This window comes from Bos grunniens, chromosome 5 (genome assembly GCF_055505025.1).
Source record: "Bos grunniens cultivar Pamir isolate PY7600 chromosome 5, Bosgru_T2T1.0, whole genome shotgun sequence".
Taxonomy (NCBI): domain Eukaryota; kingdom Metazoa; phylum Chordata; class Mammalia; order Artiodactyla; family Bovidae; genus Bos; species Bos grunniens.
In genome coordinates, this window is record NC_141169.1 from 71,775,359 (window position 1) to 71,795,461 (window position 20,103).

Genomic DNA, 20,103 nt, shown 5'->3' on the forward strand with positions numbered 1-20,103 from the left:
CGCTTTACCGTCTGAGCCACCAGGGAATCACTACACACACACACACACACACACACACACACACATATATATATAAATTCTAACCTCTCAGTTTATCCCTCCCTCCCCTTCCCCACAGTGTCCACATGTCCATCTCTACGTCTGTCTCTATTCCTGCCCTGCAAGTAGGTTCATCTGTACCATGTTTCTAGAGTCCACATATATGCTTTAATATACGATATTTGTTTTTCTCTTTCTGACTTATTTCACTTTGTATGACAAACCCTAGGTCCATCCACATTTCTGCAGATGACCCAATTTCATTCCTTTCAATGACTGAGTTATATTCCAGTGTATCTATGTACCACATCTTTTTTATCCATTCATCTGTCTTTGGTTATTTAGGTTGTCTCTATGTCTGACTATTGTAAATAGTGCTACAATGAACACTGACGTACATGTGTCCTTTTGAATTATGATTTTCAATGGCTTAGTGGGTAAAGAATCTGCCTGCAACACAGGAGACACAGGAGATGCGAGTTTGAACCCTGGGTCAGGAAGATCCTCTGGAGAAGGAAATGGCAACCCACTCCAGTATTCATGCCTGGAAAATCCCATGGATAGAGGAACCTTGTGGGCTGCAGTCCATGAGGCTGCAAAGAGTGGGACATGACTGAGCGACTAACACTTTCACTTTCAGGGTGTATGTCCAGTAGTGGGATTTCTGGGTCATATGGTAGTTCTATAGATATCTTCATGTTCTTTTAAGGTCAGCATGCTTATTCCCCCTGGGCACTTCAGCTGCCAAGGACCAGCATGTTATTGAACTCATTTCTGAAAATTCTCCATCTTTGTGTTTTCTACCTCTTGTTTCTTTTGATGGTTTAGCTTCAGACTTCCTAAGAGCTTTTCCCACTGAATGTAATTCATAATGGGGGAAAAATAAACTGTGGTCTGGGTGTATCCTAATTGGAATATGGCATGCCTCTCACAGATGTATGTGCTCACCAAGCCAGCCATGAATTTGTTTCCCACTGCCAAATTTCTTAAAATAAAAAGGAGTTTCCAAGCCTATTGTGCAAACATTTTTAAAAATCTGATAACTTCCTACCTTATTTCTTAATAAATTAAACAGTAGAAGAAAGCCCTCTAGCAGCGTGTTATTGAATTCCTAAATCTTTCCCTTCAAAGAACTTCACTTGGATTATTAACAAACATTTATCGACCCCTTTTTCTGTGACAGGTTGTCCATGTAGATTATCCCATTACGGCCTCCCAAGCACACTAGGAGGTAGATAGCATCAAACAAGTTTCAGAGAGAGAAACAGAGGCTCAGAGGGGCCGGGTCACAAGTCCCAGGCCTCACAGCTGGGAGACGGTGAGGCAGGAATCTGAACCCAGCCAGGTCTGTCCAATGCCAGTTTGAGGGCTGGTGTGCTGCACCCCAGCTGCTTCCTTCCCATTTTTTAAAGCTGGGACTGGTGCCAGGACCCTCCACTTTAAATTCTGGGGACAACCTAGCAGAAAACAAGGCTTAGCTTGGCAGGCAGAACACAGGACAGTCTGTCTCCTTCTCACAGCCAGAGACAGACAAGGCAGAACCCAAGCCTGGGTCCAGGATGCCAAGACCTTGTGTAGCCCCCTTGTCTCCCATCACCATCATCACATCAAGGGGAGATTGGATGAGTGCTGATGGTTGTCTTATTTGGTTTTCTCTTGGTGGGTAAATAGCATCCTGATCCAATGATAGAATGGAGACACAGAGAAGAGCTGAGTGGAGGGAAAGGATGGCAGGGTGTTGTATTTGCCTGGTATGTATACCTCTATACCATCCTATAGAGGTAGGCATTTAGGGAGGCAGAACTGCCTGGATCGCCGCCAGCGGAGACAGAATGCCAGATCAGTGGTTGGTCCAGGGGCCCATCCAGAGGAGTGGTTCTCATATTTTCTATCCTAAATGACCTAACCAAAAAGTTGTCTGTCTCCAGTCACACAGGATTGTGGAAGGATGATCTGCAGGACTATTTGAATCCAGACATTAGATAAACAAAGCTGCACATTGTGGGAAGAGGCCATTCAGTTAGGCACTTACTATAGGTTGGAGGCCTTAAATACTTCTTTTCTTGAATCAACACAATAAACTGATGATGTGGCTACTTTAACCCCTCTTTGCAGACATGGAAGCTGACTGAAGGTCTGGGAAGTGCTTTGTCCAGGTTGCCCAGGGGACTGGGGCAGGACTGAAGCCTGTCTCTGGCCTCTGGCCTCCCCATGGTTAGTCAGTCCCAGGTTGGTTATGGCTGGAAATGTGGACATTCAAAGACACTGGTTAATCATCTTTTAGCACTTGCCAACCCCTTTGAAAATGTGAATGGATTTCCCCTTAGACAAATGTATAACCCACTCCACAGTGATAGATTTCAGTAAGACGGTGACCCCTTCAACATAGTAGCCACTCCCCAATGGTCACCTGCTCTCCAAGGTGACCATATTCCTTTAGATCCAAAGTCATATTTGAACCTTAGGTCTCCCCTGTTTTGAAACTTGGGTCAGTCACCAGGCTGCGACTGTCCTTGACTCCAATAACAGAAATTGATGAGTATTCCAAAACACTCAAGCCTGTATCTGGCACTAAAATATGCAGCTGGGACCTTCTTAATGACCTAGTTGATTTTTATACACAAAAAAATAACTCTAGTTTATGTGTGTACCCCATACAGAGTCGTCAAAACAAAAGAAAAAAAGGAAAACCCTGGTATATAATCTTTGCATAATAGATCAATTATAGATTTCTCAAGTCCTAGTACTCTAGCTTTCAAAGCTTCTTTGAATAATTATATTTTCACATTTAAATTTCATAATGCTCTAAAGGAAGGATGAATAATTCTGAGGGAAATTATTTATTCTCATGATGAAGCATAAGGCAGTTCAAATTTGCGTTTATACACATTGACCAATTTTCATCTCAGTTAACATATGTCAAGCATGTACTATTGCTCAGCACGTGCAAAGTACTTTACTACACATGGTCTCATTTCATCTCCCACCCTCAGCATTCTTATCACTCCCATTTCACAGAAGAGGAAACTGAGGTCCAGAGAGGTTCTCTGACCTGCCCAAAGTTAAACATGGGTAGGAAGTGGTAGAGCCAAGACTGATGCCCTGGGTTCCAGATTCCAAGTCTGGAGTCACATTTGAGGCACATTTGCTTGTACATCAACCCATGTGTGAAGCAATGTTTCAGATGCCAGCCTGGGATAAGAACTTGCTGTGTATAATGCTATTACCAAGAAAGCAAACCTGTGAGTACATGTCAGGGCCTTTTGTATTGTTCATTAGAGAATGTCATCCTCCCTGACAGTCAGGGCTCACTCCCAGGTCTCCTTTACTGTGAAGCCCCCTGACTACTACCCCCTCCCCCAACAGAGGGCCTCATCCCCTGAACCTTGGGTCACTTGTCCCACTGGGTCATGGTCACCTGCTATCATTTGCCATATGCACTTTTAAGAGTGGTAAATCTCTGAATTAGAGTCAGGAACTTCAGAGGCATCAGATGAAGGGTTGGCCCAGCATTCGTTGCCATGGCAATGGCTACTTGACCTCTGACCAAATGTCTGGGCAGGTGAGCAAACAGGAGGAACCGAGGATGACTCAGGGCGTCCCTGCCTGGGGTGATTGGGGGATGACTCAGGTGTTAAAGGAAAAGGACAGGCAGGAGGCCAGCCTTACATGACGGGCATTTCTGTGAAGATTTTGCCTTTCCTGAAAAGATGGGGGTCCCTGAAGTGTGGGGATCACCTCTCAACCTTCTCTATAGTCGCCGATGTGGAGCCCAGCCCAGTGCTAAGTAGTATCCAATAAATCAGCAATCTGTATTGTCCAGTTAATGTCAAGGTGTGAACCAGCCTGGCTCACAGAGTTTTTCAAATTGCTAGTCACGACCCACTAGCGGGCCATGAGATCACTTTTGGTGCTACACTCAGGATTTTTTATTGGTAAGATAGAAACGAAGTGAAAAGAAAAAAAATGGGGCATGCCTCATACATAGTAAGGATTAATATTATTTCCGTGATTTTTCTTCATGGAAAACAAGAGAATTGGGTGTAGTAGTGGTGGTGGTGATGGTGCGTGTGTGTTTGTGTGTGTGTATTGGTGGTGGTGGTGTAGATGCTGAGTTGTATCTGACCCTTTTATGACCCCATGGACTGTAGCCCGCCAAGCTCCTCTGTTCTTGGGATTTTCAAGCAAGAATACTGGAATGGGTTGCCATTTCCTTCTCCAGGGGATCTTCCTGACCCAGAGATTGAACCCACGTCTCCTGCTTAGCAGGCAGATTCTTTACCACGGAGCCACCTGGGAAGGCTGTGTGTACTGGGTTGTGATATAAAATATATTCTTATTGAGTCTAAGATTTTTGAAAAACAATAGTTAGAAAACAATCTCAGAAACTCATTTGACCAGTTTCCTAATTATAAGAACATTAAACTCTAATGGTCATTTGTACTCTTTATCCATTTATTTATTACTCAAAAAAATCTGTTATGGTTGCCTTCTCCACTGTGTCAGCTTGTTAGGTATGAAAGTAAAATATTCAAGACGAGTGACTAGGTCAGTGTGGCTGGAGCCACTAATTATGCAGCAGGGGGCAGAAGAGGAGGAGTCTGTTTGCTGGGCATTTGTGGTTCAAACAGGGCGAGGAGTAGACTTGAGTTTTGACCTTTGCCTTCTGTCTGTCCCCTCGCCCTGACAGTTGGTTTAAATAATTCCGCACCTGTGTGTTGATACTGCTTCATTGTACTCCAGCTGTTTTGTCATTGGCAGTCTTGTTTCTCCAGTGAGTTTATTCTTGAATACATCTTCTGCTTCTTTTGCATTTCCAAAATGCCTAGCAGAATTGGGACTACTGTTGGCACTCAATAAATGCTTCCAACTTATTGACAACTACTTTTGTTCAGGTCCCTGCTAATCTTCTCATCTTCTCTTACCATAGAGCATGTATGGTATGGCTTTGTGGTTATGTGTATAATAGTCCATCTCCTTCACTTAGACTGTGAGCCCATTGAGAACTGGAGTAGGTGTAGCCTGTCTATCACCATATCCTCAGTCCCTAATGCAGGACAACACATGCCTGCCTCATTCGTTGTCTCCTCTGTGATTGACATACAGCAGGTGTATCTGTTAGTCATCACCATAATGATACTGAGTAACAAACAACCCTGGGTATCTCAATGGCATATTAAATTAACACTTGCTTTTGTGGGGCAGCTCCAAGCTACAGATTATACTGGATCGGCTCTGTGGGTCTCTCACCTTCCTTACACCAGCAGGCTAAGCAGGGTGTGTTTTTCTCATGACAATGCAAAAGCGCAAAAGAGCAAGTTCAACTGCACAGGTGCTTTTCAGACGTTTGGTTCCATCATATCTCTTAACATACCTTTGGCCAAAGTTTGTGAAACCAAAAGTCAAGGAGCAAGAAATCACACTCTGCCTATGGAGGCTGTGGTGATGACAGGAACAGTGAATATTTCTGAGTAGTTAATCGAAGTAAGTTCTCAGGTTCTCACTAAATGATCATGGAATGGAAAGGACGGGATAAAAATAATTGGACTCCAGGGATCTCCCATGGGTATTCACCATACAAGCTACAAAAGCCCGTGGGGACTTTTTAGCTCCTGAAATACAGCTCTATGGAGAAAGTCAGAGCTTTGTCTGACAGATAACAGCCCAACCACCCAGAGTGGAATTTGCTGGGAAAGTAAAGCGAGCCCTCAGAGGACTGCCAGGAGAGATGTCTTCCAGGGCGCTTGGGGTGGCAGCTGCCTCGGGAAGGCTGGTGGGACCATGACCACTGAGTTCTCAAGAGGTGGTCTGAGTCTCTGAGACCCCACTGAGTCTCTGCACAGGTGGGGTCCCTGCCAGTTCTGAGGAAATGATTTTCTTCTGTGTCCTTTGGGCATGTGCACATACAGAAGGATGTTTGTTAAATCAGGAGACCTTTGGAAAGACCTAGACATCATTTCCAAGAGGATGCAGAGCCTTGGTTCCCATGTTTCCTTTGCATTACCAACTCTGGTGTGGTTTGAGGCTGTGCATGGGGTTTGAGGGGTTTTGCACCCCTCCTTTGGGTAGCAGAAAAATGACAATCTGTTTTCCTTTCACCCTCTGTTCCCACCACCTGCAGGAGTGCTCTGCCTGCCAGACAGCCTGAACCTTCACCGGGACCCGCAGCGGACCAGCAAGCCGGGAGAGCTGCCCATGTTTAGCCAGTCCGAGCTGAGGACCATCGAGCAGTCCTTGCTGGCCACCCGCGTCGGCAGCATCGCAGAACTGAGTAAGTGGATGCTGGTTCTCTGCCTACTCTGTGCCCAAGGGGCTGACTGTGCTCAGGGCAGTGTTCTGTAACCTATCTGGTGGCTCCTTTTATTAAGCACCCGCTACGTACACAGGTCAGTGATGGCCGTGGTGAAGGCGAGGGCTCTGGAGTCAGGTAGACTGGTAAAGACTGCCTCTGATGGAGGTCAGCCTCCTACCCTTTTCTAAGCCTCCATTTCCTTTTTTATAAAGCAGAGAATATGGTAATACTTCACTTAGAATGTAGTTGTGGTAATTCAACAAGCTGACACCCACCAGGGAGGTCTCTGCAGTCCCTCGCACCCTAGTCCCTAGCACTACATTTACGGTTAATGCTGTAAAGACTGTTGATTTCCACAACGGGACCACGTCTGTTCAGAATCCTCCACTGGCTTACCATCTGATCCACAGGAAAAGCCCAAATCCTCAAAATTTCATCCAGGCTCCCCACCTGTATCCCTCAGACATCTTCCTCCACTTCCTCCCCAGGCCTGCTGAACTCAGTCACACTGGTACCTCTTGTTCCTTGAACATAGCAGACATACCTCAGGGCCTTTGCACATACTGTTCCCTCTGTATAAACCACTCTCATCCTCCAGATATCCACATAGCTTATTTCCTCATTACCTTCAAGTCCTCACCCAAATGTTGTCCCTTAATGAAGTTTTCCCTGACCACCCTATGTAAAATTATAACACCCTAAGAACTCTGTTCCCTCTTCACTGCTTTACCTTTCTTCTCAGCTATTACCCTATGACATGCTCAATATTTCTTTTTGTTTTTCAGTAACAAGTCCACTGAGATATAATTTATATCCTGTTCACCTACTTAAAGTATATCATCATTCAATGGCTTTTAGTGTAATTCCAAGTTATGCAACCATAACCACAATCAATTTTAGGACATTTTCATCACCCCAACAAGAAACCTGATAGCCATTAGCAATCATTCCCCTCCCTCCTTCCCCCAGACACCCTCAATAGTTGACTCATTTTTTTTAACTATCTGTTTCCTGCTATTAGAATATGTTCTCACAGAGAGAAGAGATATTTGTTTTGTTCACTGTTGTAACCTCAGCACCATGAATACTGCTTGGCACATAGTCAGTCCTTGGAAAATATGAAAAAAGGGAGAGACAGAGACAAAGAGAGGGATGGGAAGAGAGGGAGAGAAGGGGCAGAAAGGTGGAGAGAAGAAGGCTGGGGTGTCCCAAGTTTGAGTAACGATTGCTGTGCTTCTACACCTCCTAAAGGAATATAAATGGTCCATGGAGGACCATGGAGTTATATAAAGGAATATAACTGGAGGAATATAAATCTGTATTTACTTATGATCCAATTGATTGTCAAATGACACAGCTGTGTGTTAGCTCCAGATGGAACTAGAGTAATGATCACAGAAATGCTAGAGTATGTTAAAGTATGAGGTAGTGTGAAATTTTAGAAAATTCTGAACTATAAAAGACTTAAGGACTCATAAAGCAACTTGTACCTCTTCCCAAGAATTCCCTGTATACCCAGGACAGTCATCCTACCTTGAGTACATGGCTTGCACCTCTGCAAAGGGAAGCAGTCGCTGATTCGAGCTGAAGGGGCTCCTTATGTTCACTAGAGCTACTTTCTTGGCACCTGAATTTGGAAATTCCCATCAAATCCCCAAAGTCATGAGATGCCTTTGATTACAGGGTCTTCCAGCCACTGGTCAGCTGTATGATTGTTCTTAAACTTAAGGATTCTGTGGACCCCTTTGGCAGCCTGATTAAGCCTGTGGACCCTGCCTTAGAACAGTATTTTTAAATGCATGAAATAAAGTGTACCAGTTTGTAAAGGAAGCTAATTATATTAAAAGACAGTTATCAATATATCTTAGCTAAACTGTGATATAGTCATTATATGTTTTTATTAGAACATTATAAAACAAGATCTAGCAGCAACTCTGATGACCTATTATTTTGAGGTGGTGATGTGTGTGAATGATATTTTGAGATATCTGCAACAGTTGGAACGGGAAAAGGAAAGGTCTACATTTTAACAGCCCCCCCCAGAGATTCAGATGTAGCTGGTCCAAGCAGATCCCTTGGGGAAACATCTCAAAGAAGAAATGCCGTGTTGTTTGGAACTCCACCAATTTCCAAGACATGCCCATGACCTTGGAAAGGCCGATTCTGGCTACAGGGTTGGATCATGTCTACATGGGTGCCACCTTGGAAGAGGCCCCCACACGTTCTCCTCTGGGGTCTCAAAGGTATGTCCTGAAGTATTTTAAGGGCCCCTCCTAGCACCTGGGCTGGAGCTCCGCTCAATTCCAGTGCTTCTCTTGAAGAAAAGGATTTGCTAAACAAATCTGCATTTTACCTAAGCAGGCAGTCCGCAGGAGCAGCTTGCCACGTAAATTGTTTTTAAGGACAATTTGTTCTGTAAATTAAATGCTGTCGTTGCTGTTGAATATTGACTTTCGCATATGAATTGTTGGCACACAAATAGGTGCTGCTAATTATGAATAGGTTCCCTCCATTCATTAAGTCAGCCCCGTAGAATGTGTGTGCAGAGGCATGTTGATAAGCCACGTCGGTGATGGAAAGTAATAAAATTGCCTTCTTTTCTGATCTGACTGTAATTTAGACTGACTTGCTCTATGGTCTGAATCAATACAGCCTTGCCCTGTCTGTGTACATAGAGAGCTGTTCTTCATATTCAAAGGTTACTCTGCCCGTGCGGATTCCAGAAACCACTGTTGTTCCAGCAATGGCGGGATGGAGAGAGTTTGTTCCCAGCTGTCCCTGTTCTTCTTGAACCAGGCTGCTCGGGGTTGAGGGCAGAGCCCCTGACTATAGCCTTCTTAATAGCCAACAATAATAGATGTTAATCTAGGGAACTATGAAAAATCTACATGAGCTACTTCCAATGTAACCATTATTATCCACATAGATGTGGGAATGAAGGTAAGAAGGGATAAATAACTTGTCTAAGATCAACCACACCTGTGAGTTGATGAGTTGAAATTGAATCCAGTTCTCCAGGCAGAGCTTTCATCACTAGACTTGACTCCCTGTCTCTGGAGGAAGCCTGGGTATTTCTAGATGATATGGGTGGACTGTATCTGCCTCTATAATATCAGAACGTTAGTCAGACCTTTGTTCCTTCCAGGTCTGAGGATCTACAGTTTGCTCTGTACCAGGTATTGTGAATGCTGTCCTCAAAACTAAATTGGAGATGTGAGAATTCACAAAGGTTACCGAGTATTTCACCAACAGGTAGATGACAGACCCACCCCCACTCTCCCACCCGCCTCACCCTGCCCCTGCCCACTGAAACTTCTGTATACACCCTGCTTCTATCCTCAGGGCATCATATTAAAACCCCAAACTGCCTTCAGTGGTGATGTATAGTGATGTTATGGCTTGGGGCAAAAATACATCCACTATTTCCAGACCACCTGCTGTGTGCCAAATGCTTTAAGCACATGAAAGGTATTATTATTCTCATTTTATAGATAAGAAAACTAAGACTTAAAAGGATAAATGTTTTACCGAAAGCCACACAACTCCTAAGTGGCAGAGTCCCATTTCAAATCATCTTTTCTTTTTCTGCTTAACTGTGCTGTGTCCAGTTGAGTTCTGCATTCTAAGCACCTAACACATTGCCCTTAGCTTGGGAAATACCTGTTGAATGTCCAATGAATACACGAATGACCCATAGTGAACTGGTCTGTGAAACAAAAGCTGAAGAAAATGCTACAGGGGAGGGGAACTCAATGAAATTCTTGTCAAATATTTAGTGTTCTATTGAACTGAATTTTGAACTCAGAGGGCTAGAACTGGAATCTCTGTATGTCAAATTATTTGAAAGTGAAAGTGAAAGTCGCTCAGTCTTTGCGACCCCATGGACTGTAGTCCTTGGAATTCTCCAGGCCACAATACTGGAGTGGGTAGCCTTTCCCTTCTCCAGGGGATCTTCCTAACCGAGGGATCGAACCCAGGTCTCCCACATTACAGGCAGATTCTTTACTAGCTGAGCTGAGCCACTCACGTTATTTGAGTGAGAAGCTAACTCACAAAGGTCCCCAAACTGACACAGGCTGGTGATTCTTAACCGTGAGAACCAGGAAATTAGCAAGACAGTACTTAGAGTCCAGTGAGCAGACCAGGCAGGCCTCCTTACCTGATCTAGGTAAGATCCCCATCTCCAGGGAAAGCAGAGGCCCTGGCTGTGCTCATTTTTGAATCAACTCGACTCTTCATTTGGTCCCATCCATCCCATATTTGTGTCCTCTGAGACCTTGTTGCAGCTCTTCTGCCCAATGTTCCTTGCCTTGCCCCCAAGCTCCCAATTAACCTGCATTGGACAGCCATTAAGTAGAGTAATTGCTTTCTGTTATTTAAAGGGGAAAAAAATGAGGGCTTCATTGAAAAATGCCTCTTTCTGTTTTCTTTTTACACTAAACTGTGAACTTGCAGTTCCCACTCAATGTGTTACTCGAAACAGGACCATTAATTTACAACTGTGCATAAAAAGGGTTTCTGGGTTGTCTCTCCTCAGTGCCACCAGGGGAAAAAAAAAAAAAAAAAGCCCTCTGCTTGGACAAGGAGCCTGTCAAATGTAAATGGGGAAATGGGGTCTTTTCATAAGGTCCTGCTGCCTCTAGCCACTAGAATGTACCTGTGACCCTTTTCAATGGTAAAGTGTCACTGGTCTTAACCCTTCTGTGACTCAATCTTCTCATGTATAAAATAGGGAATGAGTTGTCTTTGTTCAGTCGCTCAGTCACGTCCAACTCTTTGCAACCCACTGCGGCACGCCAGGCTTCCCTGTCCATCACCAACTCCCAGAGCTTGCTCAAACTCATGTCCATCGAGTTGGTGGTGCCCATTCAATCATCTCACCCTCTGTTGTCCCTTTCTCCTGCTGCCTTCAATCCTTCCAGCATCAGGATCTTTTCCAATAAGTCAGTTCTTTGCATCAGGTGGCCAAAGTATTGGAGTTTCAGCTTCGGCATCAGTCCTTCCAATGAATATTCAGGACTGATTTCCTTTAGGATTGACTAGTTGGATCTCCTTGCAGTCCAAGGGACTCTCAAGAATCTTCTTCAACACCACAGTTCAAAAGCATCAATTCTTCAGAAGCAAGGAGCAAGCATCTTTTAATTTTATGACTGCAGTCACCATTTGCAGTGATTTTGGAGCCCAATAAAATTTGGGAGGCAAGTTAAACCATGGTTTATGATGCTGGAGAGTGCCTTGATTTCCTCATCTGTGCTGTGTGACCTAGGTCAAGTAACTTGATCACTCTGATTCCCAGCTTTACCATCTCTGAAAAGAGAGTGATGATACCTCCTACCCCAGGGTTGTGGGAAATTTTGAAAATGTACATAGAAAGTGGTAGCTGACTGTGGATGAACAGCAGGGAAGGAATTGAAGGTGCTGTCACAGTACAGGTTTTGGGGAAAGGAACCCATGTTGGAATATGCAATCCTTTGTCTCAGGGTGATCACAGTGGCATGCAGGAAGACAGCTTAAAGGGAATTGCACTGATAACCTGAGTCTGGAAGGCAGAGCTCCATTTCCCAAAGGGTAGCAAAGGAGATTGCAGGCAATACACAAAACACTTTCTATTTTTAATTGCCATGAATTTTTTATGGGTGCTAGAAAAATATTGGTTTTCCTTTTATGGCACTGATATAAAGTTTCTTTTTTCAATGAATGTATTGTGTGAAAGAAGGAGCCAATTTAAAGAAAAATATTAAGCAAATAAATCGGACCTATGGCACACAGATATGTGAGAATTCATGATGCTGATTTTCAAATGACTGACATTTGGGAAACCTGATTATAAGCAGATTCTCAAGTAGGTTCCTAGAACCAAACTCTAGCCACCCAAACTCAGTGTAGCTAGTGACAGTGGGTTTGTTGCTTTGGGTTCATGAATGAAGCTGACCGGGAAGCAGCAGATAGCACACACATAGAGTGGGATTTGAAGTGGAGCTAGTGATTGTAGAATCCCCATGCCGATTTCATCTCCCATGACCAACCCTCATCAGAGACATCCTTTAGGCCTGTGATCCAGAGACTGGGCTGATGACAGTGATGACACTGATGGTGATGTAGATAGTATGATGATGAAGATGATAATGGTGGCCAAGATGATGGAAAAAATGGTGCTGGTGATGAAGATGATGATGGTAGTGACAATACAAAGTAAAAGATATATGCTGAATACTTATTATACGTTTAGAATGTGCCCAACCCTATTTCAAGTGCTTTAAGTGATTTATATGATCGCTTCATTAGGAACTATTATTATCTCCATTTTCCAAATGAAGAAACCAATGCTAGGTACTTTCTACATGTTAGCAGTTTAATCCACACAACAAGTTCACAAAGGACATAATTATCCCCAAATACAGAGACGTTAACTCACCCAAGATAATACAGCTGGTCAGTGGCAGGTTGGAAACTCAGACTCAGAGAGTCTGACTCCAGAAAACTTGTCCCTAACCACCAAACACACTGCTCCTCCAGGAACAGGGCAATGAATGAGTCATGTCTCTATCCATTAAAGTCAGTAGGGGAAGCAGATGTATGGGCATCTAAAGCATGTCTGAATTAAACACGTAACATGTTAGACTTTATCATCAGGTGTTGTAGGTACACAGAGTAAAGGGCAATTGATTCTGAATGGGGGCATCCTGGAGGGCTCCCTGGAAGAAGTGGCATTTGATCACAGCCTTGAGAGTCTTCAGTAGATGAGAAGATGAAGGGAAGGTTCCTATAAGGTGAGGAAACAGCAAGAGAAAAAGCGGAGAGCCTAGAAGTGCAGGGCGAACTGAATGATGCTCTGAGGACACGGTTAGTCCAACCAACACCAAAGCCTTCCCAGGGTCTTGGGGACCTGGAGGGGTGACGTGTGGCATCAAAACATGGATCCTCTTCTCTTCTCCACCCAATTTTGATTTTTCTTATTTTGAGCTTTTTTATGAGTGCTTTCAAGAAAGACAGAGGGAAAGATGAATGTGCCCCAACCTGGCCCTACATAGGAGGCACTAGAAAGTAAACACCACCTCGCTAAGCTTATTACTCTGATAAACCCAAGAAGCATATGCCATAATTCAAAATTCAGAAATAACAAGAAAGGTTGGAAGGGAATGTCCCCCACAATCCCTCTAGGCAGAGAAATCCTTGGTCAACATTTTGCTTTTTTCCCCCTGTTATTTACTCAGTGCATATTTTTAATAACATAATCCTGATCACTGTATGCAATTTTGAATTTCACTTTTTTGCCACTTACCATTTTAACACAAAGATTTTTTTTTTCATTTATTGCAGCTCTCTGTAAACATTTTTAGTAACTGCATAAGTTTTATCACATACCAGAGTTTATTTAACCATGCTCTGATTTTCAAACATTTGTTTCTTTGTCAAATTTTGGATTCTATAAATAAGGTTTTGGATAAAAATCCTTGTGCATGAAGATTTTGCTGCATTTTGGATTCCAACCTTGGGACAGAGTCCCAGAAATGGAATTACTGAATCAAAGGAAAGGAGCATTTGTTAACACCTTGGCTACACAATGCCAAACTGCCCCATCATGGACTTGGAGCTGGCCACGGCTGCGGTGCGCTGTCTCTGTAAAAAGGACTTAGGTCAGTGTAGGGTGACGAGCACAGACATTAGAATCAGGCAGACCCAGGTTTCCAATCTTCTCTGGCTTGTTACCTCGAGCCTTGGTTTCCTTATCTGTAAAACAGAATTTCTCATCCTGGGCATTATTGACTCCTGGGCAAAACTCTTTCTTATGGGGACTGATTTGTATATTGTAGGATGTTTAGCAACATCTCGAGCCTCTACCCACTAGGTAGAGTAACAGTCCCTGGGATGTGACACAAGAAATGTCTCCAGATATTACCACGTGTCCCCTGGGAGGCAAAATCACCCCGCTTGTGGATCACTGCTGTAAAACTAAAATAATGTAGTACAGTTCAGTCGCTCAGTCGTGTCTGACTCTTTGAGACCCCATGGACTGCAACACGTCAGGTCTCCCTGTCCATCACCAATTCTCAGAGTTTACTCAAACTCATGTCCATTGAGTCGGTGATGCAATCCAACCATCTCATCCTCTGTCGCCCCCTTCTCCTCCCGCCTTTAATCTTTCCCAGCATCAGGGTCTTTTCAAATGAGTCCATTCTTTGCATCATGCGGCCCAAGTATTGGAGTTTCAGCTTCAGCATCAGTCCAAGGAAATTCACTGATTTCCTTTAGAATGGACTGGTTGGATCTCCTTGCAGTGCAAGGGACTCTCAAGAGTCTTCTCCAATACCACAGTTCAAAAACATCAATTCTTCAGCACTCAGCTTTCTTTATAGTCCAACTCTCACATCCATACATGACTACCGGAAAAACCATAGCTTTCACTAGATGGACCTTTGTTGGCAAAGTAATGCCTCTGCTTTTTAATATGCTGTCTAAGTTGGTCATAGCTTTTCTTCCAGGGAACAGGCGTCTTTTAATTCCGTGCCTGCAGTCACCATCTGCAGTGATTTTGGAGCCCCCAAAAATTAAGTCTGTCACTGTTTCCACTGTTTCCCAATCTATTTGCCATGAAGTGATGGGACCAGATGCCATGATCTTAGTTTTCTGAATGTTGAGTTTTAAGCCAACTTTTTCACTCTCCTCTTTCACTTTCATCAAGAAGCTCTTTAGTTCTTCTTTGCTTTCTGCCATAAGGGTGGTGTCATCTGCATATCTGAGGTTATTGATATTTCTCCTAGCAATCTTGATTCCAGTTTGTGCTTCTTCCAGCCCAGCATTTCTCTTGTTGTACTCTGCATATAAGTTACATAAGCAGGGTGACAATATACAGCCATGACATACTCCTTTCCCAGTTTGGAACCAGTCTGTTGTTCCACATCCAGTTCTAACTGTTGCTTCTTGACCTGCATACAGATTTCTCAGGAGGCAGGTCAGGTGGTCTGGTATTCCCATCTCTTTCAGAATTTTCCACAGTTTGTTGTGATCCACACAGTCAAAGGCTTTGGCATAGTCAATAAAGCAGAAGTAGATGTTTTTCTTGAACTCTCTTGCCTTTTGGATGATCCAATGGATGTTGGCAATTTGATCTCTGGTTCCTCTGCCTTTTCTAAATCCAGCTTGAACATCTGGAAGTTCATGGTTCATGTACTGTTGAAGCCTGGCTTGGAGAATTTTGAGCATTACTTTGCTAGCATGTGAGATGAGTGCCATTATGCAGTATTTTGGCATTGTCTTTCTTTGGGATTGGAATGAAAACTGACCTTTTCCATTCCTGTGGACACTGCTGAGTTTTCCAAATTTGCTGGCATATTGAGTGCAGCACTTTCACAGCATCATCTTTTAGGATTTGAAATAGCTCAACTGGAATTCTATCACCTCCACTAGCTTTGTTCTTAGTGATGCTTCCTGAGGCCCATTTGACTTCGCATTCCAGGATGTGTGGCTCTAGGTGAGTGATGACACCATCATGGTTATTTGGGTCATAAAGACCTTTTTTGTATAGTTCTTCTGTGTATTCTTGCCACCTTTTCTTAATATCTTCTGCTTCTGTTAGGTCCATACCATTTCCGTCCTTTATTGAGCCCATTTTTGCATGAAATGTTCCCTTGGTATCTCTAATTTTCTTGAAGAGATCTCTAGTCTTTCTCATTCTATTGTTTTCCTCTATTTCTTTGCATTGATCCCTGAGGAAAGATTTCTTATCTCTCCTTGCTATTGTTTGGAACTCTGCATTCAAATGGGTGTATCTTTCCTTTTCTCCTTTGCCTTTTGTGTCTCTTCTTTTCATAGCTATTTGTAAGCCCTCCTCAGACAACCATTTTGCCTTTTTGCATTTGTTTTTCTTGGGGATGGTCTTGATCACTGCCTTTTGTACAATGTCATGAACCTCCATCCATAGTTCTTCAGGCTCTCTGTCTGTCAGATCTGTTCCCTTAAATCTACTTGTCACTTTCACTGTATAATCATAAGGGATTTGATTTAGCTCATACCTGAATGGTCTAGTACCCTATAGAGCCTTGTGAGTCCTAGAGACAATGCATGTGAGGTGCTTTTTCACAGTGCCTGGCACAGAGTAGATGCTCAGTGAACAACAGCTGGACTGTTGCTCACATAGAATCATGGGATGCCACAGCTTCCATCTACAGGTCCTCTTAAGATCTTTCCTGCCCACCTACCCCTAAAAGAGAATTTCCTTCTCTGATTCTTTTTTGAGTTTCTTGCATATATTCTCCTGCTGTGGGAAATGGAGAGAAGAAGGGTCAGACTCTAGGTTAAGGCTTAGTAGAAGGCAGAGGGGTGTAGGGAAGTTTAACCCCTCACTACTGTCTGTTTAACCCCTGCATCATTGTCCAGATATTAAGCTTAGTGGATTGTACTCTGGTTAGGTTGTCCTGATGACACCTTAGGGCTCTGGCTTTAGGATATGGAGTTTTCTGTCCTTTGACAATCAGAGTAAATAGTGACCACTTGGACTTTTGTCTCAAGAAGGACTTTAAGGCTGCATCTCCACTCAGTGGATAGGAGTTCTGTGATCGGTTAAGCATGTCTGCCATGGACGTGGAAGAGAAAGGGGAATATTTGCCGTTTTCACCCTCAGCTGAGACCTCACCTCCATAGGCCGGCTCCCACAAAGGGGATGAATAGCCCTCTTGTCAATCTCCTTTTGAGGAAGTAGCCCCTCCCTCAGACAAGAAATGGGAACCTAGAAGGTAGGCCTTGGGCCTGTAGAGGAGAAACTCCTGCCTTTCACTGAGCTGTTTGGATTTTAGGTACAAGTGTCTTATGAAAAGGTACAGCTGGATGGCAGAGAACTGGTGGGCTCTGCAGGCTTGGTTTCAGCTGGGTAATGAGGGGTTGGGAATGGGGGAGACAGTCCCTGACCCCCACAGGGAGCTAGGTTGGAGAGGGAGGGTTAAATTCTAGAAGGAGTTAATGTTTCAGTCATGAGTCTGAAGACAGAATGCCTTCTTATTCAAGGGCTTCTCTCTTTTCTCCTCTATTTTTTCCCTTCAACTGATTGGATGAGGCCCACCCACATTCTGGAGGGTAATCTGCTTTACTCACAATATACTGATATAAATATTAATCATATGTAAAAAATAGCTTCACAAGTAAGTCAGAAAGAGAAAAACAAATATAGTCTATTAATGCATATATATGTAATCTAGAAAAAGGATATTAATGAACCTATTTGCAGGGGGAAAATGGAGATGCAAGTGTAGACAATGGACTTATAGGCACAGTGTGGGAGGGAGAGAGTGGGATGAACGGAGGAGGTGGCAGCAACATACATACATTAGCAAGTGTAAGAGGAATGGCTAGTGAGAATTTGCTATGTAGCCTGAGAGAGCCCATTCTAGCTCTCCTTGATGATGACCTGGAGGGACAGGATGGGGGGAGAGGAGGGAGGGTTGGGAGGGAGGGGATATATGTATAATTACAGCTGATTTGCATTGCTGTATGGCAGAAACCAACACAATATCGAAAAAATTTTAAATATATATTTAAATAAGCTAAAAAAACTTAAAAAAAAAATAGCATCACAGCAACATTTAGACTGACAACCGGGCACCATAGCCTAGCCCAGTTGACACACAAATTCACCATCATGAATATCTTCGAGGAACATCTCCCCAGATGTGCAACACCTCCCACTGTGCAAGAGATGATTTCCAGAGGGACAGGGGCAGTGCCTTAGATAACACTGGTCATGGGAGTGATGCTTTTCAATTCTATTTCCATTCTAATTGCTTTCAGAGGAAAGGCTCCACTTGATATGTGCCCCTAACAACTCTTTCACTTGCCCTTTGTAACAAAAGAAAACAGAACCAGAATTCAGGTATAAATTAATCACACTCTTTTTATTGAATTAACTTTCACAATGACCTTCTGTTTACAGCAAGGGATACTGATTTCCCATTTATGGCAGTGACATAATGTTTCTTTTTTAGATATATGTATTTAAAAAATAAAATGAGTCCATCGAAGATTAAGTATATAATGATACAGGTGGTGCTTGGATACAACTACATTCCTGAAGGTTGCTTACAAGCTAACCACATTTGAGAAACACAGTCTTAGTCAAGGAAAGTCAGAGCTTCAGGCCCAACCAGTCTCCCGTAAGAAGATATTCTCTCCACGGCCAACCTGGGAACGTGCAGGTCTGGTTTGATGAAGGAGAAAGCTAGTTTTCTTCTAAGAAAGCATGAGAAAAACCAGAGTGTTTTCAGAGTTTGCCAGTGCTGAGAATAGTAAAACATGCCCCTCAAGGAGCATGGTTAAGTGCATAGACTCTGGAGCCGGAGTGCTGGGGTTCAAATCCTCCTTCTGCTGTTAGTGGCTCTGCCCTGCTGAGAAGTTATTTCACCTCTTTGGGCCTCTGTGTCCTCATCTGTAAAATGGGTTTATAAAGGTGCCTACTTCATAGGGTGTTATAAGAATTCAATGTTAAAGTGCTCTAACTGTGCTGTCACAAATAGGTGTCATTTCAGACTGAGTTGCTATCGTTTGGAATGATGGACAAAAAGAATACTGTGTCACAGTGTACTAAGTGCTGTAATAAAGAAAGTACAGTGTGGCATCTGACACAGGGAAGTGGGGGAAATTCCAGAATGGTGTCCTGGAATATAATATATAAGCCGACACCTGGATGATCAGCAGGAGTTAGCCTGGAAGGGAGGAGAGAGAGAATGTTCTAGATAGAGGGAATAACAGTTTATGCCCAGGCTCAGAGGAAAGACACAGTATAGTCCATTCTTGTGATTGCAAGGGAGGCAGTACTGGTTACAGCAGAGGATGTGACAGAGGGGTGTGTCCCAGATGAAGAAGGCTGGAAGTAGACACGTACAAAAGGGCTTTCTGTGCCTTGTTAGAAATTGTGGGTTCCAAAGAGCAGGACTGGAGTTATCGTAGCAGCCCGCTCTGCTTGAAGCAGCACCCCAAACCTGGTAAGTCGTGGACTGGCATGTGGTGAATGAACAAACACTTCCCTCTCTGCCTGATGAGACCATTTCCATTGAATGAGGGAATCTCGAGAATCTCTACACCCCTTCTCTGTGAGTCTTGGCTGCTTGAAGGATCTGAAATCTTACTTCTGTCCACAGGTGACCTGGTGTCCCGAGCAATGCATCACCTGCAGCCGCTCAATGCCAAGCACCATGGCAATGGCACCCCCCTGCACCACAAGCAGGGGGCGCTCTACTGGGAGCCCGAGGCCCTGTATACCCTTTGCTATTTCATGCACTGCCCGCAGATGGAATGGGAAAATCCCAACGTGGAGCCCTCCAAAGTCAACCTCCAGGTGGAAAGGTAAGACATGTGTTGGCTTTGGATGACCAGAGAGAGAAGCTCCCTTCGGGTCGACACCACTTTGTGGTGGGTGGGTATTGCCTCTGAGGTGGTGCAAGGGTGGGGCAGGGGAGGGGCCAGAGCTGCCCAGTTTCCAGAAACTCACTGGAGGTTGAATCTTGTGCCCTGAGGAGTATCTGAGACTTCGGGCGTGCTAAGTGCTTCAGTCACGTCTAACTCTTTGTGACCCTATGGACTGTAGCCCACCAGGCTCCTCTGTCTGTGGGGATTCTCCAGACAAAAATACTGGAGTGGATTGCCATGCCCTCCTCCAGGGGATCTTCCTGACTCAGGGATTGAACCAACATCTCTTATGTCTCCTGCAATGGTAGGCGGGTTCTTTACCACTAGCACCACCTGGGAAGCCCTGAGACCTGAGTGGGATCTTTGAAATGCGTTTG

The 20,103-nt window shown here is 43.9% G+C and overlaps 1 protein-coding gene across 2 annotated transcripts in view; it reads left to right on the forward strand.

The window, feature by feature from the left end:
• ABTB3 (ankyrin repeat and BTB domain containing 3) overlaps positions 1-20,103 on the forward strand; it is a 331,737-nt gene that overhangs the window by 193,544 nt on the left and 118,090 nt on the right. For both annotated transcript variants that reach the window (XM_086401167.1, XM_086401168.1), the window contains exons 2-3: positions 6,161-6,310; positions 19,459-19,663. In XM_086401167.1, coding sequence (XP_086257293.1) covers positions 6,161-6,310; positions 19,459-19,663 — 355 coding nt within the window. The remainder of the gene's footprint in view (positions 1-6,160; positions 6,311-19,458; positions 19,664-20,103) is intronic.